We start from the raw sequence: 27,302 nt of genomic DNA, 5'->3' as shown, positions 1-27,302 counted from the left end.
AAGATGCTTGCTTTCTCCAGGTATCAATAGGGTCCACTTCCTGACTTCTTTTAGGTCTCTGTTCAAATTGCATCTTATCAGAGGGATGTTCCTTGATTACCCTCTATAAAATAGCTCCCCACTTCTTATAGATATTCACTTTTGGATGGATTATATTTTATTATGCTTTTCCCCCTGTTTGCTAATCTGAAGTTGCATGCTCTGCTTCTGTTCTTTTAGTTCTGAAAGATACAACATACATTTTTTAAAAACTTTATTAAATTACCATATTAATACAGAAAATTACATATATATATAGAGAGAGAACTATCTTGATGAATCTTCAAAATTAAACATACCTGTGTAACCACCTCGTGGATTAAGAACAGAAATTATAGCATTCCAGAAGCCACCGGAGCCCCCCAACTTCCAGTCACTACCCTAAAAAGGGTTACTTCTAACACCATAGATTAATTTCACCTGCTTTTGTACTTTTAAATAATGGAATCACACTGTGTGTATTCTTCTATGTCAGGCTTCTTCTGCTCAAAACTATGTTTGTGAGCTTCATCAATATTGTGTGTAGTTGTTTATTTTCATTGCTGTGTATACTTGATTATGTGAATATACCGATATTTATTTACCCATTCTACTGTTGACAGGCTGCTATGAACATTCTAGTATATGTCCTTTAGGGAACATATTTATGCATTTCTGTTGAGTATATACCCAGGGGCAGGATTGCTGGGTCATATTATTCAGCTTCAGTAGATACTGCCAAATACTTTTCCAAAATAGTTGTATGTACCAATGTATAGTCTCCCTAGCAGTATCTGAAAAATCTAGTCCTTAATTTTAATCTATGTTAATGTATCATTTCTTCTTTATGTTTAGTACTTTCTATAGCATGTAATAAATCTGTGCCTATATTAAGGTTGTAAAAACATTCTCTGATTTTCTTCTAAAAAGTTTTATTATTTTATATTTAGATCTGCAATCCATTTGGAATATTTTTGTATATGTTGTAAACCAGGAGTTAATATGAATATCCAATTGACCCAGCACCAATTTATTAAAAACACCTTCCTTTCCCCACCCCTGTCATATGCAAGGTGGTGGTCTATGTGTATGTCTGCATCTGGACTCTATTCCCTTCATTGCTCAGTTGATCTATTCTTACACCAATAGCTACCTCATTGTCTTAGTTACTATAATTTTATATTTGGTCTTCATATTCAGTAATATGCCCTTCCAGCTAAAAATACGTATAAAAATTCCAGCCAAAAAATGGCTGGGCCTAGTGGCTCACACCTGTAATCCCAGCACTTTGGGAGCCCAAGGCAGGCAGATCACTTGAGACCAGGAGTCTGAGACCAGCCTGGCCAACATGACAAAACCCTTCTCTACTAAAAACACAAAAATTAGCTGGGCATGGTGTCACTCACCTGTAATTTCAGCTACTCAGGAGGCTGAGGCATGAGAATCGCTTGAACACAGGAGGCGGAGGTTGCAGTGAGCTGAGATGGCACCACTGCACTCCATCCTGGGCAACAGAGAGAGACTCTGTCTCAAAAAAAAAATACACACACACACACACACACACACACACACACACACACACACATATACTCAATATACTATATCTATTTTTTAAACCTCATGGATTATTGAGATTTTTAGTCTATTATTTATGTTCATTTAGATTCAGTCATGTTTTTTACTTTGTTCTTTTTTCCTCTTTGCGTTTAAAACATTTTTGTTTTTCAATTACTTTTTCTTTGGTAGAGGTAGGGTTTCATTTTGTAGCTCAGGTTGGTCTCCAACTCCTGGCTTCAAGTGATCCTCCTGCCTCAGCCTCCCAAAGTGCTAGGATTACAGGCATGAGCCACCATGCCCAGCCCTCCCCTCTTTGCATCTTTGCATCTGGTATCATTTTCTTTCTTTCTTTCTTTTTCTTTTTCTTTTTTTTTTTTTTTTTTTTTTTTTGAGGCAGAGTCTCACTCTGTTATCCAAGCTGGAGTGCGGTGGTGTGATCTTAACTCACTGCAACCTTTGCCTCATGGGTTCAAGCAATTCTCATGCCTCAGCCTCTGGAATAGCTGGGATTACAGGCATGCACCACCAGACCTGGCTAATTTTTGTACTTCTAGCAGAGAAAGTGTTTCACCATGTTGGCCAGGCTGGTCTTGAACTCCTGGCCTCAAGTAAGCCTCCTGCCTTGACCTCCCAGTGTTGGGATTACAGGCATGAGCCACTGTGCCCGGCCTGGAATCATTTTCTTTTTGCCTAAAGTTAAAATTTGAGAATTTCCTTTAATGTAGTCTGCTGGTGGTAAATAACTCTCTGTTTTTGTTTGTCTGAAAATGTCTTCATTTCATCTTTATTCTTTTTTTTTTTGAGACAGCGTCCCACTCTGTTGCTTAGGCTAGAGTGCAATGGCAAAATCATGCTCACTGCAACCTCAACTTTCCAAGCTCAAGTGATCCTCTCACCTCAGCCTTCCAAGCAGCTGGGACTACAGGCATGTGCCACCATGTCCAGCTAATTTTTTAATTTTTTGTAGAGATGGGAGTCTCACTATGTTGCCAGGGCTAGTCTCGAACTCCTGGGCTCAAGCGATCCACCCTCCTTGGCCTCCAAAATGTTGAGATTACAGGTGTGAGCCAATGTGCCAAGCCATCTTTATTCTTGAAGGATTTTTTTTTTTAACGGTGCATTGAATTCTGGGTTGTTCGTTATTTCCTCACAACACTTTGAAGATTTCATCCCACTATCTTCTGGATTTCATTAATACTGATGATATTAATACCACTTAATACTGCCACAATGTCACCTGAGTTAGTTATTAATTGTGGATTAATTCCACAATTGTATTGTTGGAATTAATGCACATTGTATTCGTTATGGATTGCTGCATAACAAACCCAAAACTTAGTGGCTTAATAAAACAAACATTTTTAAATCTCACTAAAACAATTTGTAGTTTTACTATAATGTGTGGATTTCTTTTACTAGAACGTTTTCAGGGATCAAAAATTCAAAAGCTACTTAGATGACGAGTTCTGGGCGAAGGATGTAGTCAAGATGAATTGCAGTCGAGAGGCTGGCCGAGGTTGAAATCATCTGAACGCTGCCCGAGGGAACAGGATATGCTTCCAAGATGGCTCACTCACATGGCTGGTAAATTAATCCTGGTTACTCAGATGGTTTTCTTGAGAGCAAGCAATCAAAGAGTGTGCAGGGCAGAAATGGCAATGCCTTTCATGGCTTAGCTTTGGAAGTCATACACCATCACTTCCACCACATTCCATTCTTTTTTTTTTTTTTTTTTTTTTTTTGAGATGGAGTCTTGCTCTGTGGCCTAGGCTGGAGTGCAGTGGTGTGATCTCGGCTCACTGCAAGCTCCGCCTCCCGGGTTCACACCATTCTGCTGCCTCAGCCTCTGGAGTAGCTGGGATTACAGGCGCCCGCCACCACTCCTGGCTAATTTTTTGTATTTTTAGTACAGACGAGGTTTCACCGTGTTAGCCAGGATGGTCTCGATCTCCTGACCTCGTGATCTGCCCGCCTCGGCTCTCAAAGTTCTGGGATTAAAGGTGTGAGCCACCGTGCCCGGCCTACATTCCATTCTTTAGAAGTGAGTTGGTCTCACATTCGAGAGAGTCTCCAATATTTAGAAACCATCACAGCCACACTTACCATTTTCTCTTTGCCTTTAGTGTTTTTGAGACGGAGCAGGGACTCCTTCTTAGGGGCCTGGGAGACCCCCAAGCATGGAAATAAAGGAAAATATTGAATTTCTTCAAAGCAAATTCCAGGCACCTAGCTACCTCTGAAAAGCAAATAAATAACTTAACCAAGAAGGTAATAGTAGCCTAAAACAATAGCCAAGGAAGTTGGAGTCCAGAGATGTTTGGTTTCCCTATAGAAACCAAAGATGACATCTTTTTGAGACGGAATTGCGCTCTGTGGCTCCGGCTGGAGTGCAGTGGCGCGATCTCAGTTCACTGCAAGCTCCACCTCCTGGGTTCACGCCATTCTCCTGCCTCAGCCTCCCGAGTAGCTGGGACTACCGGCGCCCGCCACCACGCCCGGCTAATTTTTTGTATTTTTAGTAGAGACGGAGTTTCACCATGTTAGCCAGGATGGTCTCAATCTCCTGACCTTGTGATCTGCCCGCCTCGGCCTCCCAAAGTGCTGGGATTACAGGCACCGCTCCTGGCCAAGATGACATCTGAGTGGTCTTTCAGAAACCCGGACCCCACCACTGAGGATTCCTAACTGAACAGATCTGCTGGCAAGTAGACCTCACATAAGGAGAATTGAAGATTAAACTCCGATCACAATGTTTTGCTCTAAATTTATTCCGGAGGGGCCTGGAGGGAGTTACAGCCCCAAACCAGTTAACATTTTCTTCTGCTGATCCCAAATTTTAAGACAAAGCCTCTCTTCCTTAACCAACTACAAATCAGAAAATCCTCAAATCCACCTATTACCTGTAAGCCATCCCCACCCCACACGCCATCCCCCTTCAAGATATCCCACCCTTTTAGGCCAAAACTAATGTAATCTCCAGGTATTGATTTACAGTTTTGCCTGTAGCTTCTGGTTTCCTGAAATTTACCCCTGCCTTTAAAAACCCTCACCTGCCAGCCATGGAGGAGGTCAGAATTTGATCATTAGCTGCTTGGTCCTCCTTGCTTGGTGCTCTGCAAATAAATGCCTTCTTTTCTACCACTGCAACCTCAGTGTGGATATCCGTTTTTACTGCACCAGGCAAGTGGACCCCAGTTTGGTTCTATAACAATTGGTAGTTTTACTATAATGCGTGGATTTCTTCTACTAGGTGTAGATTTCTTTGACTAGATAAATAAAAGGGTTTCTTTTATTTATCCCACTAGAGAGTTATATGGCATCTTATATCTGTGACCTGGTTCCTTTCATAGGTACTAAAAATATTCAGCCCTTATTTCTTCAAATACTGTCTCTGCCCTAGCTTTATCTCTTGTTAAACTTAGTTCGATCCTCTTACTGTATTCTCTATCTCTCTTACTCTGTCTTCTGTAGGGTACATTTTTTGTTTCTTAATGCTTTATTCTAGATAATTTCTTGTGACCCACCTTCCTTTCAATTTATTCTACATTCAGCAGTGTCTAATCTGCCATTAACTGAGTTCTTAATTTAGTTACTGTATTTCTCAATCATAGAAGAGAAGTCTATTTACTTCTTTTTTTAAATCTGCTCTATTACTTTGTATAGTTTTTAGGTACCTGCCAAAATTGTCCAAGTTATCTTTTTTATTTCTTCAGGCAAAGAAAATATGATTTTATTTTACTTTTTTTCCAAAAACTCTAATAGGTAAGCAAGAAAATATACATATGTTTTAAGCCAGGGTCTTGCTCTGTCACCCAGGCTGAAGGGCAGTGGTATGATCGTGACTTACTGCAGCATCAACCTACTGGGCTCAAGCGATCCTCCCATCTCAGCCTCTTGAAGAGCTGGGACTTCAGGGCTGTGCCACCATACCTGGCTAATTTTTGATATTTTGTAGAGACAGGGTTTTGCCATGTTGCCCAGGCTGGTCTTGAACTCCCGAGCTCAAGCAATCCACCTGCCTTGGCCTCCCAAAGTGCTGGGATTATAGACATAAACCACTGTGTCCAGCCCAAGAAAATATTATTTTGCGGTTTGCATCAAATAATTCCAAAAGCAGTTGTTTCTGCAGGTCTATTTCCAATGTTTGTGTTTCTGCTGGTTCTCACTAAGAATCTAGTTTCTTTGTGTACCTGGTTATCTTTAATTCTGTATTTGACATTGTCTATGAAAACTTATGTGTAGGAAAAATGTGGGCCCTACAATTATAAGGCTTTCCTCCAAAAAGGATTCATATTTGCTTTTGCCAAGCATCTGGTGACACCATAGTCAGAGACAGTCTTAAACCAAGATAATGTCTGAGACAGGCAATTTGATGCAGTCTGTAAATTTCTTTTAAGCTGTTCCATTTTCAATTCATCCTCACCCTGAGGCTGTTGCCCTTTGGGGTCCCAGTTATTGTAAGGAGGGTCTTCTTCTTCTTCTTCTTCTTTTTTTGAGATGGAGTTTTGCTCTTGTTGCTCAGGCTGGTGCGATCTCGGCTCACTGAAACCTCCCCCTCCTGGGTTCAAGCAATTCTCCTGCCTCAGTCTCCCAAGTAACTTGGATTACAGGCATGTGCCACCATGCCCGGCTAATTTTTGTATTTTTGGTAGATTTGGGATTACACGCCTGTAATCCCAGCACTTTGGGAGGCCGAGGTGGGTGGATCACTTGAGGCTGGGAGTTTGAGACCAGCCTAGCCAACATGGTGAAACCCCGTCTCTACTAAAAATACAAAAATTAGCCAGGCTTAGTGGCAGGCGCCTATAATCCCAGCTACTCAGGAGGCTGAGGCAGGGAGAACTGCTTGAACCCGGGAGGTGGAGGTTGCAGTGAGCGGAGATCGCGCCACTACACTCCAGCCCGGGCAACAGAGTGAGACTGTCTCAAGAATAATTATATATATATACATATGCCGGGTGCGGTGGCTCACGCCTGTAATCCCAGCACTTTAGGAGGCTGAGGCGGATGAATCACTTGAGGTCTGCAGTTCGAGACCAGCCTGACCAACATGGAGAAACCCCATCTCTACTAAAAATACAAAATTACAGGCATGGTGATGCGTGCCTGTAATCCCAGCTACTCCGGAGGCTGAGGCAGGAGAATCGCTTGAACCCGGGAGGCAGAGGTTGCAGTGAGCCGACATCGCGCCACTGCACTCCAGCTTGGGCAACAAGAGCAAAACTCCGTCTCAAAAAAAAATTTATTTATATATTATATATATATGTATACACACACACACACACACACACACACACGTATTCCAGAATTTTATTTTTAAATTTTATTGTTGTTTTCTACAGTGGGTTGATACAAATATCCTAGCCCATCATCTCCCCACCCTGCTTTCCTTTTCTTCATGGTCCTCACCATCGCCTGGGGTATTATCTATTTATTTTTCTATTTGTTATTGTCAATTAATTTCAATGTAATTAAGTTCCAAGAAAGCAGGAACTGCGTTTTGTTAACTGCTGTATACGCAGGGCCAATAAGAATGTGGGGGTAGATCTTACACACTCAGAATAGATAACTGAATGAATGAATGAATGAATGAGTGAATGAATGAATGACAGGGAAGGCGCTTCACCGGAAAGGCTGAAGGAGGTCTCCCAAGGACCGCTGTGAGGAAACGTGGGGCGGCGTAGCTGGGTGGCCGCTACCCACGGTTCCGGACGGCCCTCGGGGGCGCGCTCGGGCGGCTTCCAGCTTCCGGGTTCGAGGGCGCGCGCTGCTTCCCGGGAGAGGGCGGGCTCCGCGGCAGCCCCCTGTGGGCGGAGCCGGCGGCCGGGGCTCACAACCCGCCGGAAGACGCGCGGGTTGTGGCTGCTGCAGCGGGACCGCGTGGGGTGGGCCCCGGGACCGCCAGGGCTGCAGCGAGAGCGGCCGGCGGTGCAAGCGGCCGGGAGGGCGCGGCCGGAGGCAGAGGCCAGGCGAGACACCCGGCTGCGGCCTAAGAGGCCAGGCTGGGTGGGCTTGGCTGCAGCCGCCGGCCCCGTGTTAAAGCGGCAGCCAGGGAGGTGTATCCTCGCTGGGGTCTGCAAGACGCCGGCTCGGGGCATCCCTCCCATTCCGGCCCTCAAAGCCTCGCTCCTGGGGGCGCTGCTGGGAAAGCCCACCCGCCTGGGCGGGCCCTTGATGGGAATGTGGAGCAGACCCTCGTCCACTCCGGAGGCCGAGGGTCCTCCGGGCTTCCGAAGGAAGCCGACCTCAACGCTGGACGCTTCTTGGAGAATGATTGCGTTGAGTGGAGATGTGGTCTGTCTATAAAAGGCCGGGAGGGAACAATATCTGTTACCACTCAGTCCGTCTCTAAAGAGACACTCTTTACAGCTGAAAACCTCAAGAGTGAGCACTCCCACGCCCCCGTCTCTGGTCCTACCTGGGTCCAAGGCCGATGTGGTGAGTAGGAGTCTGTGTGCAGTCTTTGAGTCCGAGGGTGGCATGTCTGGGAGCACTGTGAGGGTGGGGCATCTTCGATATGAAGCTTCTCAGCCATTAACTGTTTCCCGAGTAAGATTCGAAAATTCGTGCACTTTGGTAACAAGACTTTTTATGTATTCAGGGGTGGGATATTTTTCACAAGCTCCAATTCCTAGAACACACGCAGCTCCTGTCTCTGCATATAGTCACACACACACACACACACACACACGCGCGCGCGCGCGCGCCTATAAGTCACATACCCATCCTTCTCCAACAAACTTCAAAAAGTTGGGCCAGCTCCCTTCCCACGTAGCTCCGACTGTTCTTGGAGTGCCGTATACTTTGGACCTGGTCACGGTCAAAGCACCTGCTCAGATTCTAGGGTTTGGTTGAGATGATGGGTTTGAGTTGTTTCCAAATTTGCCTATTACTATTCTGCAGTAGTCCTCATTATACTAAATTTACACCATTTGAAGACATACCCTCTTCCCCAATTTTAACATTTCTGAAACCAAGATGCATCTTCCCAGTGTGGTTCCAAGGAACTTGCCAGCTGCTGGGCATCTGCGTGGGTGGTGACGTGGCTGTCACTGCTTGCTCATGCCAAAATGCAGCTATGTCATTATTCTGTCAGTTGAGATATTTTGAACTTTAAATTCAGATTTGTTTCTAAAAATAACTTTAAAAATTAATACTATGATTCAGCAATATGATAACAGGTTTATAACAATGTTCATTAAGGGTTTACTGTATGCCTAGCATTGTCTCAACCAACATTACAACTCTATAGAATACAATTATTATCTCCATTTTATAGATTAAGAAACTGAAGCTGAGAGTTGAAGTGTCATAGAGCTTTTAAGTGCAAGTGTCAGGTTTCTAAGCCAGGCTGTCTGATTTCAAAGCCTGCCCTCTTAAACCCCGTCTGTGTCCAGGCAGAAGATGCATGCAGCTTACAAGGAGGGAAGATGAGGCATGGTCTGTGCATGTTTGTACATCTTTGCATGTTTGTGTATGTATGTATAGAACTGGAGATAGAGCCATGTCCAGGAACATGTATTATATTTATTCCTGCATGGATAACATATTTTTCTTTTGGGTATTTTGCAGTTTTAAATATATTTCTGCAGATTCTGGAGTTCTGGAGACAAGTGCTTCTGGATCCCTCTTCCCTTCCCTTTTGCTCCTCTAAAGAGTATGGAGACATGAACTCAAACCTAACTAACTGGCTGCCTCCCAAAGAAAGTGCTTGATTTAAAGGGGAGTTTGTTTTCCAGAATTGTTAAAGTCACATCAGTCTCTAGGAACCCCCAGGTCCTGGTGCTGCAGGGACACACCAGAGTCCTGAGGGCAGGTGATTGGAATCTGAGCAACACCCCACAACTGTGAAGCGTCTCATCAAGAGCTTCTGGCAATTTCCTCAACAGAAGTGGACAAGTCCAGTAAGGCAGGCATCATGCCACAGCAGCTCCTGATCACCCTGCCTACCGAGGCCAGCACCTGGGTGAAGCTGCAACATCCAAAGAAGGCCGTGGAGGGGGCGCCCCTGTGGGAGGATGTGACTAAAATGTTTGAAGGAGAAGGTGAGAATGGGCTGATGGAGGGGGAAGAAGGGGATCTCATTTGTGTGTGAAAAGATAGGTACACACTTCATTGAAGTGGAGAGAAGGAGGGAGAGAAGGTCTTTGGGGGTTCATTCTTGTGGTTTTTGGGAAGGGGACAGCTGTGAGGGAAAATCTTGGGGTCCAGCATGGACTCCTTGTGACACGTGCTTGCAGCTGCTCTCATCTCCCATCTTCAAATACTACATGTGGCAGGAAGACAGAATACAAGGTGTTCCCCACCAGTGGTGCCTGAGTGTGGGAATGTGATTCACAGACGGGTCTAAGATTTCTGCCCTCCTTAAGTCCTCTAAGGGTTTTCCTGCACAGGTTCCAGTCATTTTAGCCCCAACCCAGTATTTATCACAAGTATCAGTTTTTTCTTTTCATCTGCTGAGAGGCAGGAATGACATGCCAGATTACTGTCATGTTAGCTTGAACTGTGGGAGAGATGCCCAACAATCACACCTTATTTAGTGGTCTGGTTAGGAATAAATAGAAGGATGGAGGAAGTCATGTGTCTCATGTGGTGTTTTAATTCATACCTTTAATGCTTTACACTCAGCCAGTATTTATTGTTCTAGTTGTGTCAGGCAGGGACTTTGGCTAAACATCTTAAAAGATGGAAAAATGAATAATTATCTCTAATTCTGATTACTAATGGATTGAGATAGGCATACACCTCAATCAAAATAATAGAAAGCAGCCTAAGAAAAGTTATTTTGGAACACAAGCGACAGGAAACTTTGTTCTGGTTGTAATTTTTTTTTTTTTTGGTGACGGAGTCTCGCTGTGTCACCCAGGCTGGAGTGCAGTGGCGTGATCTCAGCTCACTGCAACTCCTGCCTCCCAGGTTCAAGCGATTCTCCTGCCTCAGCCTCCTGAGCAGCTGGGACTACAGGTGTCTGCCACCACGCCTGGATAATTTTTGCATTGCTTTTTTCATATTTGATAGCAGGTTTTTTTTTATTGGTTACAAAACCTAAGCCCATATACAGAATTAGGAACACAGTTAGATGCCTCTTTTGAAAGAACATTTTAGTCTTTTTAAACTGAGTTTAAAAAAAAACCGTGCAATTTTCAAACACTGTTTTGAAAACTTAAAAGTGCAGCAATATACTTAGTTTCCTTTATCTACGAAATGGTGCAATTCCACTTCAAAACTGGTAAGGTCACAACAAATTGAATCAAGGAAATGCATACAAATGTCTGCACTACTTGATGCTAATGTTTATTTGAATGTTAGTTTGTACTTTCAAACATGAGAGGAAATAGGAATCATCACAGTAGAGGCCCAATTTTAATCATAATGTGTGCAAATTTAAAATTAAAAGGTAGTCAGTTAAGGAAAGTCCAGAAGAAACTAAACTGGAAGGAGTACAATTCACAATATCAAGAAGATTTGGACTTCAAGGGTTTCATCGAAGTTTGTGACCTTAATTAGCTTTTACATTGTTACAGTTTTTATATTTTTAGTAGATATGGGGTTTCACCATATTGGCCAGGCTGGTCTCGAACTCCTGACCTCGTGATCCACCTGCCTCGGCCTCCCAAAGTTCTGAGATTACAGGCATGAGCCACTGCGCCCGGCCTGGTTGTATGTATTTAAGAAATTTTCACAGAGCAGGTAGCATTGATTTGGGCCTTGAAGAATGTCTTAGGTTTTTTGTGTAGATTTGGGGAAAGGATACAAAAGTGGGTGCCTTGAAGAAAATGGGGCATCTTTAGTCTGACTGAGAATCTTTAGTCTGAATGACTAATAATGTGGTGGGTGGGTGGGTGTGTCCCATGTATAAAGGATGGTAGTTTAGCAGTACCCGTTGTTGAGAAAATATGCTTTGGGCAGATTGTAGAGTGCCTTGAAGTCCATGGTGAAGTGTTTGGATTTTTCCTTCTTGTCATTGGGGAACCTTTGAGGATTTTTGAACAAAGGAGTGGCCTGTTAGAGCTGTGCTTTTGGACCAGTATTGACCATTGGTAGAGTTTTTTGGACGGGGGAGTGGGATTTAAAGGATTCTGCATTTAAATATTTTGTTCTCTCATACATAGTTTTTGATCACTGGGAAACATTAATGCCCAAAGCGACTTGCAGCAGGTCCTCCTCATTAAGGAGGCTTCAGGCTGCTCTTGAGTCACTCTCAATGTCCCTCTTTGTGAACCTTTTTGGCGGAGGAGCCACATTGAGTGGGTCTGCAGGCAATTTCTTTATTTGGGAGATTTGGGGAGATGCAAAGCTCATGGCTCTTTTCCTTCCCCAGCTCTGCTGTCTCAGGATGCTGAGGACGTAAAGACCCAGAGAGAAAGTTTAGAGGATGAAGTGACCCCTGGACTCCCGACAGCAGAATCCCAGGTGAGTAGGGATTCATCTCATTTTCTTGACATTGCTTCTCCTGTTTTTAGGGTATATAACCTGTCTTTTTTGCAGAGGTGGGAGTGGTGGTGAGGTAGGGTATTAAGACTAACAAATTCAACCTAAGGAGCTTAGTGCAAGTTGTCCTTTTACAGAAAATTGGGCTCCAGTGGTGGCAATTTCCCTACTCATAGGGGTCTCCCTCCATGTCACTCTTGTTTCTCACCAACATCTGAATCTAGTATGATGCTACTTTCTATAAAGAAAGTGAAATGAGAGATACAATTCTAGCCCCTAAAAACCAACCGATACCACATGAGAGCTAAGAGAAATCTCAATAAAATACTCAAAATCAAAATGTCTAAGAAGGTTCTTTCTTAGTGATGTACATGTATTACTGTGAACTTTGAGAGGTGACCCTTAGTGTAATATTGAAAACAGAGGTCAAACCAGAACCAAAGGAGAAGTGAGTAGAAAAGAAATAGGCCACACAGTGCACACATCAGACGGGCTGGCCAGAAAAGCTAGAGTAGCCACTGAGAGCAGCTACAACAGCATGTCACAAATGGGATAGTCGGTACTGCCTATTGGAAACAGAGATGAAATGGAAGGAAAATTGTAGAATAAATGTGAAAGAAAGACTTAAAGAGGAGATCTTATTGGAGGACAGAAGGGTTTTAAGTGAAATGAACTGGAGTGCTGAAATTAGATGGTATAACATTTGTCTAGTTGCTCAGTGATCTGGGGCAATTACTTTAGCTTTTGTTTTTTTTTTGAGACAGTTTCAAGTTTAAAGTAAAAAGATGAAAAAAGCTATACCGTACAAACAATAATTAAAAGAACATTGGAGGCATATATTATATCACGCAAAGTGGACTTCTGGAAAAGGAGTATTCCTAGGCAAAAAGGGACATTTCATAATAATAAGAGGGTCAACAATTCTAAGTGTTTATACATGTGATGACAGAACTTCAAAATAAAGCAAAATTGACAGAACTAAAGAGAGATATAGACAAAATCACAGTAATTAGAAACTTTAACACTTCTTTCTCAGTAATTGTAACCAGTAGACAAAAACTCATCAAGGATACAGAAGATTTGAACAACACTATCAACCAATTTAACCTAATTAACACTTATGGAACACTACGTCTAACAACTACAGAACATATATTCTTTTTAAAAATAGAGATCTCATTTTTAAATGAGATCTGCGGGTGGGGTGGAATCAACTGGTGGATCAACTGGGGGTGGAGTGGAATACCGTTTAAAAAGGGGCATGAAGGAACGTTCTGAGATGGTGGAAATGTTCTCTATCTTGATTACATTATGTTACATATGTCAAAATCAAACCATACACCTTTTTTAATTTTTTTTTTTTTTTTTTTTAAGAGACTGAGTCTCACTTTGTAGCTCAGGCTGCAGTGCAGTGGTACAATCATAACTCATTGCAACCTCAAACTCCTGGGCTCAAGCAGTTCTCCTGCCTAAGCCTCCCAAGTAGCTAGGACTACAGGAACATGCCACCATACTTTGCCAATTAAAAAAATGACAGAAAAAATAGGGTCTTACTGTGTTGTCCAACTGGTCTCAAACTCTTCAGCTCAAACAATCCTTCTGCCTCGGCCTCCCAAAGTGCTGGGATTACAGACGAGCCACTGCACCCAGCCCAAACTGTACACTTTCTTAGTGTATTTTCCTGTATGTAAATTGTACTTCAGTTTAAAAAAATTTAATCCTTTAAACCCATCAGTTTATGATAAATATAGGAAGTGAAAAATTCCAGATAAGTAGAATGTAGCGATAACTCTTTAGACTATTATCGTTACTTCTTCCATATTACTATAAATAAAGCTGCAATATATTCCAATCCTAGATGGCAGATATTAGCATTTGACCTTCTTATTTGAGGACACTGAGATTGTAAAAAGCTTAAGTGGCCGGGCATGGTGGCTCATGCCTGTGGTCCCAGCACTTTGGGAGCCAGAGACAGAAAGATCACCTGAGGTCTGGAGTTCAAGACCAGCCTGTCCAACATCGAGAAACCCCGTCTCTACTAAAAATACAATATTAGCCGGACGTGGTGGTGTGTGCCTGTAATCCCAGCTACTCTGGCGGCTGAGGCAGGAGAATCACTTGAACCCGGGAGGCGGAGGTTGCATGAGCCGAGATTGCGCCATTGCACTCTAGCCTGGGCAACAAGAGCAAAACTCCGTCTCAAAAAATAAAAATAAAATAAAATAAATAAAACAATCAGTATGGTTGGGTCTAAGTGTATACTTTTGTTTGCTATTTGTCCTATCTAGCCTTTGTTTATTTGTTTCTCTTTTCCTGCCTTCTTTTTGTTTGGTTTTGTTTTTTTAAAGACAGAGTCTCGCTTTGTCACCCAGGCTGGACTGCAGTGGTGCGATCTCGGCTCACTACAACCTCCACCTCCTGGGTTCAAGCGATTCTCCAGCCTCAGCCTCCCAAGTAGCTGAGATTACAGGTGCCTGCCACCACACCTGGCTAATTTTGTATTTTTAGTAGAGATGGGGTTTCACCATGTTGGCTAGGCTGGTCTCAAGCTCTTAACCTCAAGTTACCTGCCCACCTCAGCCTCCGAAAGTGCTGGGATTACAGGTGTGAGCCACCGTGCCCAGCCTTTTTCTGCCTTCTTTTGCATTGAATCATTTTTCCAGTATTCCATTTTATGTCCTCTAATGACTTTTAAGCTACAGTTCTTTGATTTTTTTTTTTTAATTGAGACAGAGTCTTGCTCTGTTGCCCAGGCTGGAGTGCAGTGGTGCAATCTTGGCTCACTGCAACCTCTACGTCCTGGGTTCAAGCAATTCTGCCTTAGCCTCCTGAGTAGCTGGGACTACAGGCGCGTGCCACCACACCTGGCTAATTTTTTTTTGTATTTTTAGCAGAGACGAGGTTTTACTGTGTTAGCCAGGATGGTCTTGATCTCCTGACCTCGTGATCCGCCCGCCTCTCCCTCCCAAAGGGCTGAGATTACAGGCATGGGCCACTGCGCCTGGCCTGCTTTTTTTTTTTTTTTTTTTTTTGATACAGAGTTTCACTCTTGTTGCCCAGGCTGGAGTGCAGTGGCATGATCTCGGCTCACTGCAACCTCTGCCTTCCAGGTTCAAGCGATTCTCCTGCCTCAGCCTCTCGAGTAGCTGGGATTACAGGCTCCCACCACCACGCCTGGCTAATTTTTGTATTTTTAGTAGAGACTGGGTTTTGCCATGGTGGCCGGGCTGGTCTCGAACTCCTGACCTCAGGTGATCCACCCACCTTGGCCTCCCAAAGTGCTGGGATTACAGGCGTGAACCACTGAGTCTGGCCAGTTCTTTGATTTATTTTTAGTGGTTGCCCTAACAACCACTAAAAACAATCATATTATATGTGAGGCCATATAATATTAATTCAAAGTAACTGTGGAATGTTACAAATGTATTTAACATTACACATGTTACAAAAGTAACATTCCACAGTTACTTTGAATTAATGTTTTATGGCTTCACATATCATATGAAAGACTTACATTATATTTTCATATACTCCTTCCCACTCTTAGTGTTTTGTCAATATACATTTTGTTTTACATGTAAAAACACCACAGTATATTGTTCTTAATTTTGCTTTTAATAGTAAACTGTCTTATAACAAATTATGAAAATGGAAAAAAAACACGTCTTTCGTATTTGCCCTCATATTTATCCATTTAGGCACTCTTCCTTTTCCCCTTTCATTCCAGGTTTCTATCTTGCATCATTTCCCTTCAGCTTAAAGAACTTTGTTTAGCATTTCTTATAATGTGGGTGTTCTGGTGACAAATTCTCACTTTTATTGATCTAAACATTTCTTTATATTATCTTCCTATTTGAGGATCTTATTGGATAAAGAATTCTAGGTTGACTGCTTTTTCTTTAAGTAGTTTAAAAATGTTCCATTATCTTTTAGATTGTATTATCTGTGATGAGAAGGCAGGTGTTATTCTTTCTATGTGATGTATCTGTTTTATATCAACTTTTATCTGATGTGCATAGGTGTGATTTGTTGTTGTTGTTGTTGTTTGAGACGGAGTCTTGCTCTGTCACCCAGGCAGGAGTGCAGTGGCATGATCTTGGCCCACTGCAACCTCCACCTCCTGGGTTCAAGCAATCCTCTCACATCAGCCTCTCAAGTAGCTAGGATAACAGATGTAAACTACCACACCCGCCTTATTTTACTTTATTTTTTATTTTGTGTATTTTTAGTAGAGATGGGGTTTCACCATGTTGGCCAGGCTAGTCTCAAACTCCTGACCTCAAGTGATCTGCCACCATAGCCTCCCAAAGTGCTGGGATTACAGGCATGAGCCACTGTGCCTTGCTGTGATTTTTCTTTTGAGTTTATCCTTTTTGGGGTTTGCTGAGCTTCTTGGATCTGTGGGTTGATTTTTTTTCCTATTAGTTTGGAAAATCTTCAGCCATTATTTTTCAAATATTTTTTCTACCTATTCCCTCTTCTGAGATTGCTCTTTCTCCCTCCCTGCTTCCCTTCCTCCCTTCCTCCCTCCTTTCCTCCCTCCCTTCCTTCCTTCCTTCCCTTCCTCCCTCCCTCCATCCCTCCCTCCCTCCTTTTTCCTCCCTCCCTCCCTCCCTCCCACCACTACCTCTCAGGCTTAAGTGATCCTCCTGCCTCAGCCTCCTGAGCAGCTGGGGCTACAAGTGTGCGCCACCATGCCTGGCTAATTTTTGTATTTTTTTTGTAGAGACAGGGTCTTCCTATGTTGCCTAGGCTGGTCTCAAACTCTTGAGCTCAAGCAGTCCTCCTGCCTTGGCCTTCCAAAGTGCTGGGATTACAGGCAGGAGCCATCCCACCTAGCCCTGAGATTCTAATTACATGTATAATAGACCACTTGATATTATCCCACAGATTTTTTTCTCTTGGTACTCTAGTTTGAATAATATTTATTGACCCATCTTAAGTTTCACTGATCTTATCTCATCATGGTCTAATCTACTTTAAGACCATCCAATGAATTTTTAGATATTGTCTTTTTCACTTGTAGAATTTTCATTTACAGTTGATTTTTTTTTTTTTTTTAAGATGGAGTCTTGCTCTGTCACCAGGCTGGAGTGCAGTGGCGAGATCTCGGCTCACTGCAACCTCCGCCTCCCGGGTTCAAGTGATTCTTCTGCCTCAGCCTTCCGAGTAGCTGGGACTACAGGCATGCACCACCATGCCCAGCTAATTTTTGTATTTTTAGTAGAGACAGGGTTTCACCATGTTGGCCAGGATGGTCTTGATATCTTGACCTCATGATCCGCCCGCATCAGCCTCCCAAAGTGCTGGGATTACAGGCATGAGCCACTGCGCCCGGCCTACAGTTGATTCTTGAGCAGCGCAGGTTTGAACTGTGCAGGTCCACTTCTATATAGACTTTTTTCAATAAATATATTGAAACATTTTTTGGAGATTTGTGACAATTTGAAAAAACTTGCAGATGGACCATGTAGCCTAGGAGTATCAAAAAAATTAAGAAAAAGTTAGGTATGTTATGAATACATAAAATATATGTAGGTACTAGTCTATTTTATCATTTACTACCATGAGATACACGTATCTATTATAAAAAGTTAAAAATTTTCAAAGCTTATGTGCACAGACTATTCATGGTGCCATTCTCAGTTGAGAGAAATGTAAACAAATGTAAAGATGCAGTATTAAATCACTACTGCATAAAATAAACTATAGTACACATAGTGTATTAGATGATAATTTTATAGCTATCTCCTGTGGCTATTGTAGTGAGCTCAGGTGTTTCAAGTATTTACTTAAAATTCAGTGTGATGCTAAGCATCTCTGCATTAGCACTTCATCTCTCCGGTAAATTGCATATCACAGTAAAAAGTGATCTCTCAGGCCGGGCGCGGTGGCTCACGCCTGTAATCCCAGCACTTCAGGAGGCTGAGGTGGGCGAATCGCCTGAGGCCAGGAGTTCGAGACCAGTCTGACCAACATGGTGAAACCCGGTCTCTACTAAAAATACAAAAATTAGCTGGGCGTGGTGGCGTGCACCTGTAATACCAGCTACCTGGGAGGCTGAGGCAGGAGAATCACTTGAACCCGGGAGGTGGCAGTGAGCTGAGCTCGCACCACTGCACTCCAGCCTGGACAACAGGGTGAGACTCTGTCTCAAAAAAAAAAAAAAAAAGTGATCTCTAAGCCAAGCACGGTGTCTCATGCCTGTAATGCGAACACTTTGAGGGGCCAAGGCAGGAGTGCATGTGTATATACATACATACATGTGTGTGTTTTGTATGTATACACACACACACACACACACACACACATAGTTTATTCATGTGTTTTGTTCTATTTCCAAACCCTTTCGTCTCTCTGGTGGTTAAGGTGAGGGGCTCCTCCTAGAGCTGTGGCTGAGCTCTGGCTATCATGCAGCTTTAATTTGATTGAGTATACTTCTAATTAGCCCATGCCACAATTGCTGAGGGCTTTTCTTTTTATCTTTTTAGCATTTGAGCTTAGGAAGGGATTAGACTACAGTTCCAGACAGTTTTGTTCATTTTTGCATTAAACTCCAGCAGGGCCTCAGAATTCAAGCTCAGTAAGAATGCACAGGTCTTTGTGACAATAAGTGCGTGAGGTGGTGGGGGAACCCCTATCCCTATCCCACCCTGTTCCTCATCTCCACCTCTCTTGATTTCATTTCTTTCCACTCTCTCATCAACCGGCCTACCTCCAGCCATGCTGTTCACTTTCCTGTTCCTCAAGCCAAGGACACTGTCACCTTAGGTCCTTTGCACCTGCCCAGGATGCTCTTCTCTCAGATTTCCATGTGGTTCTTCCCTTTACTGAATTTATGTCTCCGGTCAAACATCACCCTTTTAGAGAGTCTTCCCCAACCACTTTACATAAAAGATCATCCTACCCTCACTGTGGTTCTCCCAATGTCTCTTATCCTGCTTAATTTTTTTCTAAGGTATGTATCACCATCTGTCTTTCTATATATTACATTATTTATAGTAATCTCCAGATTAGAGATCCAGACAGACTACAGTTCCAGACAGTTTTGTTGATCAGATTTGGAGATCAGAGGATCTCCAAACAGATCCAGAGAAGGCTCCTGATAAAAGTAAGTTTAGAATCTCTCAGAATTTAGAATACTGTCAGAACTCCTTGGAACTTAACAGAAGTGGTCTCCGGCTAAAAAGGAATGTATTTGATGTTCTAGGAATTGTTGACTTTCAAGGACATATCTATTGACTTCACCCAGGAAGAGTGGGGGCAGCTGGCTCCTGCTCACCAGAATCTATACCGAGAGGTGATGCTGGAGAACTACAGCAACTTGGTGTCAGTGGGTAAGACTTGGCTATCCATGCATCCAGAAACCCACCCATTACAGGAGAGTCATTATTTTAAATTATTGATGTGTAGATTCCTTGAGGCTTGATTTGGGTTCTGTATTAAAGATGTCTTATTCCCTTTGAAAACCAAGTGAGGGCATATCCGATTTGACTTTCTTGGGGAACAACTTTACTACACATAGTTAGGATAGAAAGACCCACCCCTTTCCACTTGTGGAGACCCTGAATACCAGAAGACTCAAAATTCTGAGGATGGTTCTTAGACATCAGCATAAACATTCACACTGTTTTTTTTACTACATAAGCAGGATATCAACTTTCCAAACCTAGTGTGATATCCCAGTTAGAGAAAGGAGAAGAGCCATGGATGGCAGAGAAAGAAGGCCCAGGAGATCCCAGTTCAGGTGAGACCAAGTGTGTTAGTCTGTTTTTGTGTTGCTATAAAGGAATACCTGAAACTCCATAATTTATAAAGAAAAGAAGTTTAATTGGCTAATGATTCTGCAGGCTGTACAGGAAGCATGGCACTGGCATCTGCTCCTGGTGAGGGCCTCAGGAAACTTACAATCATGGTGAAAGGCATATCACATGGTGGGAGCTGGAGCATGAGAGTGAAGGAGGAGGTGCCAGGCTCTTTTTCTTTTTCTTTTTTTTTTTTTGAGACAGAGTCTCGCACTGTCGCCAGGCTGGAGTGCAGTGGCGCAATCTTGGCTCACTGCAACCTCCGCCTCTGGAGTTTAAGCGATTCTCCTGCCTCAGCCTCCCGAGTAGCTGGGACTACAGTTATGCGCCACCACGCTCAGCTAATTTTTGTATTTTTAGTAGAGACAGGGTTTCACCATGTTGGCCAGGATGGTCTTGATCTCGACCTTGTGATCTGCCCACCTCGGCCTTCCAAGGTGCTGGGATTTCAGGTGTGAGCCACTGCGCCAGGCTGGTGCCAGGCTTTTTAAACAACCAGATCTCACGTGAACTCAGAGTGAGAACTCATTACCATGGGGAGGACACTCATTCATGAGTGATCCACCCCCATAACCCAACACTTCCCACCAGGCCCCACCTGCAACACTGGGGATCACATTTCAACATGAGATTTGGAGGGGATAAATATTCAAACCAAATCACCAAGGCAGATGGAATTTTAATATGTAGGTCAGAGTGCTCAAAGCCTCGGCTGTGGGGAGGGCTCAGACCACTGGACAGAGCCTCCACTAAATTAATATCACCCATCCCTTCCTTACCCCTTTCCTTCACTGAGCCCTTGCAAAAGTCCCCTGGAGTTGGAGGAAAGAGCAGTCTTGTCCTCATTAAGGTTGAGCTGGATTTTCCCTTTCTCCAGTATCCTAAGGGCTGCCAATCTAAAGCTTTCTCTAAGCAGTCAAATGTATGTGGTATTTTCACAGAAAACCAATCTCTTTCCAAGACACTCATTGCATTCTACAAATCTTTAATTTTCCTGCACTCCATTTTTACTTCTTGCCAATGTTCATTTTACAATTCCAGCTTCGATTCTCATTCTCTTTTTAACTTATGTATCTTTTTTGTAACAGCTACTTATGAAAACTCCTGTAAGAGAAATTACCAAAGGATTCCTTCTCACCAAATGTCGGGGTCCCTAACAATCTCCTCAAACTTTGCTTTTTATTCTGAAATATTTTAGACACTCAGAAAGGCATAGAAAACATTATAACACATTTCTGTGTAGCTTCCACCTAGACTAAGAAATGAAACAGAGTTGAAGCTCCACTGTCCCCCTTACACCTTTTGAAATAAGCATTCTGCGTTGAAATATTATTCCCATGTCTTCGTGCTTTTATTACATGTATAATGTAGTAAAAGCAGTCTATATATCAGTGTATACATACTAAACAATATATAGCATTGTTTTGCATGTTCTCTTTCTTTAAATAAATGGTATGTATACTTCTTCCTTTTGCTTTTCTCATTCAACACTGGTGATATTCCTCAGTATGTTATTCTAGTTCATTCATTTCCATTGAGTTAATAAACCACAATGTTCTTATTCATTTTCCTGTTGATAGACATTTACATTGTTTCCAAATTTGGGAGTTACAAAGATGCTACAGCAAACCTTTGTGTACATAACTTCTTGTATACATAATGCAAGTGTTTCTCTAAGATAGCTGGTAGAAGCAAAATTGTTGGGTTGTAGAATATATGCACTTTCATTTTGCTAGGTATTACCAATTTGCTCTTCAAAGCAGTTACACCAGGTTATTCTCCCATTAACAGGGTTTGAGAGTTTCCATAACTCAGCATCTTTGTCAACATTTGTTATTGTCAAACTTTAAGATTTTTGTAAATTCACTGGGTTATGGTATCTTGTTTCTTTCATTTTCCTGATTACCAGTGAAAGGAAGTATATTTCTCATGTTCATTGACCATCCATCCATCTCTTCTTCTGTCCTTACTCTAATGCTAGGCTCTTCTGTTAATTACCTGTTTATATCCCTTGCCAATGTTTCTATAATCTTTTTTTCTTATTGATTGGTAGAAAAAAATGTGTGTGTGTATATGTGTGTGTGTGTGTATATATATATATTCATTCTAGTATAATTATACATATATTCATTCTAGATAATAATCCTTGATAGCTTTATGTTTTGCAAATGTTTACTCTAGGTCAGTGGCCCATCTTTGACTTTTCAAAATTAGTGTCTTTTGTTAGACGTGAGTTTCTAAATTTAATGTTACTGAATTTATCAGGTTTTTCTTTATTGTTTGTGCTTTTTAAGAAACCCTTTTATGCCTTATTATTCTTTTTTGTAAACTTTTTAAATTGTTTTTAGAGACTGGGTCTTGCTATGTTGCCCAAGCCGGCCTCGAATTCCTGGGCTCAAGTGATTCTTCTGCCTCAGCTACCTCACCTACTAAAGAGGCTGAGGCAGGACTACAGGTGCATGCTGCTGTGCCCTGCTATCCTCCATTTTATCATATATGTGGATCATACATATATGTTTTTACATAATCCTGTATTTTCAAAGTTTTGCTTTTCACATTTAGGTTTAATTCATCTGGAATTTATTTTATATAAATAAATTTGTATGTATGAGGTGGAAATCTGATTAACTTTTTCCACATGGATAATCAGTCCAGGAATAGTTAATGCTGCTCTGTCACCTGTCAAGTTTCTTTATATGTTTGGGTCTGTTTCCGTTTTGTATATTCTTTTTCTATCGTGTTTCTCTCTTTATGTTGTTTTATTCTTTTGTTTTTCTGTCCTTACTCTAATGCCAGGCTGTCTTAAAAACTGTATTTCATAATGAGACTTAATATGTGGTAGAGGTAGTTCACCCACCTTGTTCTTTAAAATTGTTCTGGTTATTCTTGGATCCTTGTTGTTCTATTTGAATTATATAATCAGAGCATCAAATCACACCCACAAATACTCTGCTGGCATTTTGATTGGAATAGAATTGAATTTCTAGATCAATTTTGGGGGAGTTAACATTGTTATGCTATTGAATCCTTCCAGGAATATGATATAGCACTCCATTTATTGATATTTCCTAATTTTTTTCAGTAACATTTCAGGATTTTCTCCTGTACATATTGTACATTTTTTGTTAGATTGATTCTGAAAATCTTGTATTTTGTTGCTACTGTAGATGGTATTTTTTTTCCTTTTCTTTTCCCTGAGCCTCAGTCGTGAACAGGTATATTTTTAAAGAAAGATTATGTTGCTGGCCAGGTGTGGTGGCTCATGCCTATAATCCCAGCATTTTGGGATGCTGAGGCAGGCAGATCACCTGAGGTCAGGAGTTCGAGACCAGCCTGACCAACATGGTGAAACTCCATCTCTACTAAAAATACAAAATTAGCCAGGTGTGGCGGTGCATGCCTGTAATCCCAGCTACTCAGGAGGCTGAGGCAGGAGAATCGCTTGAACCCGGGAGGCGGAGGTTGCAGTGAGCCAAGATCACGCCGTTGCACTCCAGCCTGGGCAACAAGAGTGAAACTCTGTCTCAAAAAAAAAAAAAAAAAAAAAAAAAAAAAATTATGTTGCTGGTAAGTAATAACAAAATTGATTTTGAATATTGACCTTTTATGCAGCCACCTTGTTTTACTCTGTTATTAATTCCAATCACTGTTTGTATATTTTCCTGGGTTTTCTCTTCCTCAACTTACAATAATGAAAATAATAATAAAAGCTACCATGAATGTTCTTTCCCAGCCTCTGGATGAAATCTCAAAGAGTTCCATTGATGATCCCGTTCCTTTAAATAACAAGAACAGTCTTGACTTTAGTAAAATGCCTATTTAGTTCAGTGCAATAATAAAAACTCCTAACTTCATTCAAAACTAAACCCTCTCTTCTTCCCCACTAGCTTGACACTCCCTCATGCTCGGATACTGAATTAGGGAGGGATGCATAAATGGCTTCTTTGCTTTTCCCCCATCATTTCTTCTTTTCCTCCTCCGCTATTCAAGACCAGAATCAGGGACCTGCAGAGCATAGATATTATTAGACATTATTATTGCCTGTTGTCATTTAGAATTTGACATTTTGAATTGCTAATGATCCATCTGTGTTGGCTAAAAAAATCTTATAAGAAATTAAACCTTTCAGGAATACATAAAGACCTGTCAGTTGAAATATTAGTAATGGTGCAACAAATTTATCAAGTAAAAATCTTAAAGGTTAAAGGGTATTTTCCTAGAACCTAGCAGCAGTAACAGCATAGCAATCTGGGTTTCTTACAAGTCTCCTTTGTATAAGTAATACTTCCATGAACATATTAATAACTATAGAAAGAGAAATATATATATACACACACACAAGTTTCAATAAAAGACAGCATAATGTTCTTGTGTGTATTCTTAGTTCAAACTGTATTTTCTGAACTAATGTCTCCTGCTGCTGCCAGAGTGGGGAGGGAAATATCTTCCTTTTATCTTTCTGAGATTGTTTTCCAAAAGTAGTTGTCAATTAAAAATACTTATATTCTTAAGTCATAGCTCTGAAATTTTATTACTTAGTATTATTAGAGCAGGACTAAAAGATTCAAATATTTATATGATATTTATAAATATTTGATATATTTATAAATATTTGATATATAAAATATACATTATATATAAATATATATTTATTTATATTTATATATTTATATATTTATAAATATTTGATATATAAAATATACATTATATATATAAAATATATATATCAAATATATATATAATGACACGTTTAACCTGTTCACTGTTTCTTAATTTCCTTTCCCATTACCTCTCCAAGCAGCATAATCATATTTAAATATAGTCAAAATCTCATGCACTTATCCATATTGTTGTCTAAATCTCTGTTCCATAACCACTACAGTAATTGGTTTTTAAAGCTTTTTTTCATTTCTTTCAGACTTGAAGAGTAAAATAGAAACCATTGAGTCAACTGCAAAGAGTGCCATTTCACAGGAGCGCTTATATCATGGCATTATGATGGAAAGTTTCATGAGGGATGATATAATTTATTCCACGTTGAGAAAAGTCTCCACATATGATGATGTCTTAGAAAGGCACCAGGAAACTTGTATGAGAGATGTGAGACAAGCCATCTTGACCCATAAGAAGAGAGTCCAAGAAACTAACAAATTTGGGGAAAATATCATTGTGCGTTCAAATGTTATTATTGAACAGAGGCACCATAAATATGATACACCTACAAAGCGGAACACATACAAATTAGATTTGATTAATCATCCAACAAGTTACATAAGAACAAAAACCTATGAATGTAATATATGTGAAAAAATCTTCAAACAACCTATTCACCTTACTGAACATATGAGAATTCATACTGGTGAGAAACCTTTCAGATGTAAGGAATGTGGAAGGGCCTTTAGTCAAAGTGCATCCCTCAGTACACACCAGAGAATCCATACTGGTGAGAAACCCTTTGAATGTGAGGAATGTGGGAAAGCCTTCAGACATCGCTCATCACTTAATCAGCATCATAGAACTCACACTGGGGAGAAACCCTATGTATGTAATAAATGTCAGAAAGCTTTCAGCCAGAACATTAGCTTGGTTCAACATTTGAGGACTCATTCTGGAGAGAAACCTTTTACTTGCAATGAATGTGGGAAAACCTTTAGACAGATTAGACACCTTAGTGAACATATAAGAATTCATACCGGGGAGAAGCCCTATGCATGCACTGCATGTTGTAAAACCTTTAGTCATAGAGCGTATCTAACACATCACCAGAGAATCCATACTGGGGAGAGACCCTACAAATGTAAAGAATGTGGAAAAGCCTTTAGGCAGAGGATACACCTTAGCAACCATAAAACTGTTCATACAGGAGTGAAAGCATATGAATGCAACCGCTGTGGAAAAGCCTATAGGCATGATTCATCCTTTAAAAAACATCAGAGACATCACACTGGAGAAAAACCTTACGAATGTAACGAATGTGGAAAAGCCTTCAGCTATAACTCTTCACTTAGTCGACATCATGAAATACACAGGAGGAACGCCTTCCGAGATAAGGTGTAAAAACAGATATTTGACTTGAGAACAAAAGCCAAGTGTAAATTGGTGATTTAGAGTGCTTTAAAATTTCAGGACTCAAATATGAGGAATATGTAATGATGCCAACTTTTAATTTTTCCCATTGTAAATAAACATTACATTGACAGGTATTGACTACTAACACCTCTAAAAAGTACTTAAGATTAAAATCTGGTCCTTAAAATTAAATGAATTCAGCATTATGAAAAATTCATAACAGTTTTTTTCTGATTTCATGGTGGATTAATAAATTATTCTTCATGGGTATTCATGATTTGCAGACCAGCATTTGGGAACTATAGCTTAAAATATCACCAACCCTATTTTTTTAAATTAAAATTTTATTTTTTTGGCCAGGCATAGTGGCTTGTGCCTGTAATTGGGAGGTCAAGGAAGGAGGATCACTTGCCAGAAGTCAAGACCAGCCTGGACAACATAGCAAGACCCATCTCTGCAAAAAAGTTTTTAAAAAATTAGCCAGGCATGGTAGCATGCGCCTGTAGTCCTAGCTGTGCAGAAGGCTGAAGCAGAAGGATCACCCGAGCCCAGGAGTTCAAGGTTGCAATGAGCTGTGATCACCACTGCATTTCAGGTGGGCAACAGAGTGAGACCCTGTCTCTACAAAAAAGAATAAAATAATGTATTTTTTAATGGGGAAAGCTTTCACATGGTATAAAGTCCAGAAAGTGGAAACAGTTATATGCAGTGAAAAGCCGCCTTCCTGTATTTCCCACCATAGATTTCTGCATAGAGGCAACCATTTTTAATAATTTTTTTGTGCATCCATTCAGCTTTTTTAAATTTATATCCAAGAGAATACAAATATACGGTTTTCCTTTGTCTTTTTGTTGTTTGTGTTTGAGACGGAGTCTCACTCTATTGTCCAGGCTGGAGTGTGGTGGCGGGATCTCAGCTCACTGCAGCCTCCGCCTCCAGAGTTCAAGTAATTCTCCTTCCTCAGCTTCCCGAGTAGCTGGGATTATAGGCACCCACCACCATGCCTAGCTACTTTTTGTATTTTTAGTAGAGACGGGGTGTCACCATGCTGGCCAGACTGGTCTTGAACTCCTGACCTCAGGCAATCCGCCCACCTCGGCCTCCCAAAGTGCTAGGATTACAGGCGTTGAGTTAACCACGCCTGGCCTCCTTTGTCTTTTTAAGCAGAAATGGCCACCTCCTATACAAACACATCTGCATGTTCTTTTTGAGACAGAGTCTCACTCTGTCACCCAGGCTGGAGTGCAGTGGCGCAATCTCGGATCACTGCAACCTCCACCTTCCAGGTTCAAGCGATTCTCCTACCTGAGCCTCCTGAGTAGCTGGGATTACAGGTGCGTACCATCACACCCAGCTGATATTTGTATTTTTAGTAGAGATGGGGTTTCACCATGTTGGCCAAGCTGGTCTCAAACTCCTGAC

At 41.4% G+C, this 27,302-nt stretch overlaps 2 protein-coding genes across 5 annotated transcripts; one reads left to right on the top strand and one right to left on the bottom strand.

Moving 5' to 3' along the window:
• Positions 1 to 6,783: 6,783 nt before the first annotated feature.
• Positions 6,784 to 9,076, bottom strand: LOC134731229 (uncharacterized). The gene is made up of 2 exons (XM_063608437.1): positions 7,994 to 9,076; positions 6,784 to 7,875 (listed from the first exon to the last, which is right to left on the bottom strand). The coding sequence occupies exons 1-2, from the start codon at positions 8,083 to 8,085 to the stop codon at positions 7,047 to 7,049; spliced, it is 921 nt and encodes a 306-aa protein (XP_063464507.1). The 5' UTR covers positions 8,086 to 9,076; the 3' UTR covers positions 6,784 to 7,046.
• ZFP69 (ZFP69 zinc finger protein) lies at positions 7,877 to 26,093 on the top strand. Of its 4 annotated transcripts, none has more exons than XM_008968395.4 (6): positions 7,877 to 8,013; positions 9,148 to 9,620; positions 11,897 to 11,988; positions 19,217 to 19,343; positions 19,658 to 19,753; positions 24,730 to 26,093. In XM_008968395.4, the coding sequence occupies exons 2-6, from the start codon at positions 9,494 to 9,496 to the stop codon at positions 25,866 to 25,868; spliced, it is 1,581 nt and encodes a 526-aa protein (XP_008966643.4). In that variant the 5' UTR covers positions 7,877 to 8,013; positions 9,148 to 9,493; the 3' UTR covers positions 25,869 to 26,093. The 4 variants fall into 4 exon arrangements, with proteins under 4 accessions (XP_008966643.4, XP_008966640.4, XP_008966644.4 ...); XM_008968392.4 differs by having other exon boundaries at positions 19,655 to 19,753; XM_008968396.4 differs by having other exon boundaries at positions 7,881 to 8,013; positions 9,465 to 9,620.
• The last annotated feature ends 1,209 nt before the right edge of the window (positions 26,094 to 27,302 follow it).

The sequence above is a fragment of the Pan paniscus genome, chromosome 1 (genome assembly GCF_029289425.2).
Source record: "Pan paniscus chromosome 1, NHGRI_mPanPan1-v2.0_pri, whole genome shotgun sequence".
Classification (NCBI taxonomy): Eukaryota; Metazoa; Chordata; class Mammalia; order Primates; family Hominidae; genus Pan; species Pan paniscus.
This window is presented reverse-complemented; position numbering and strand designations above follow the sequence as displayed.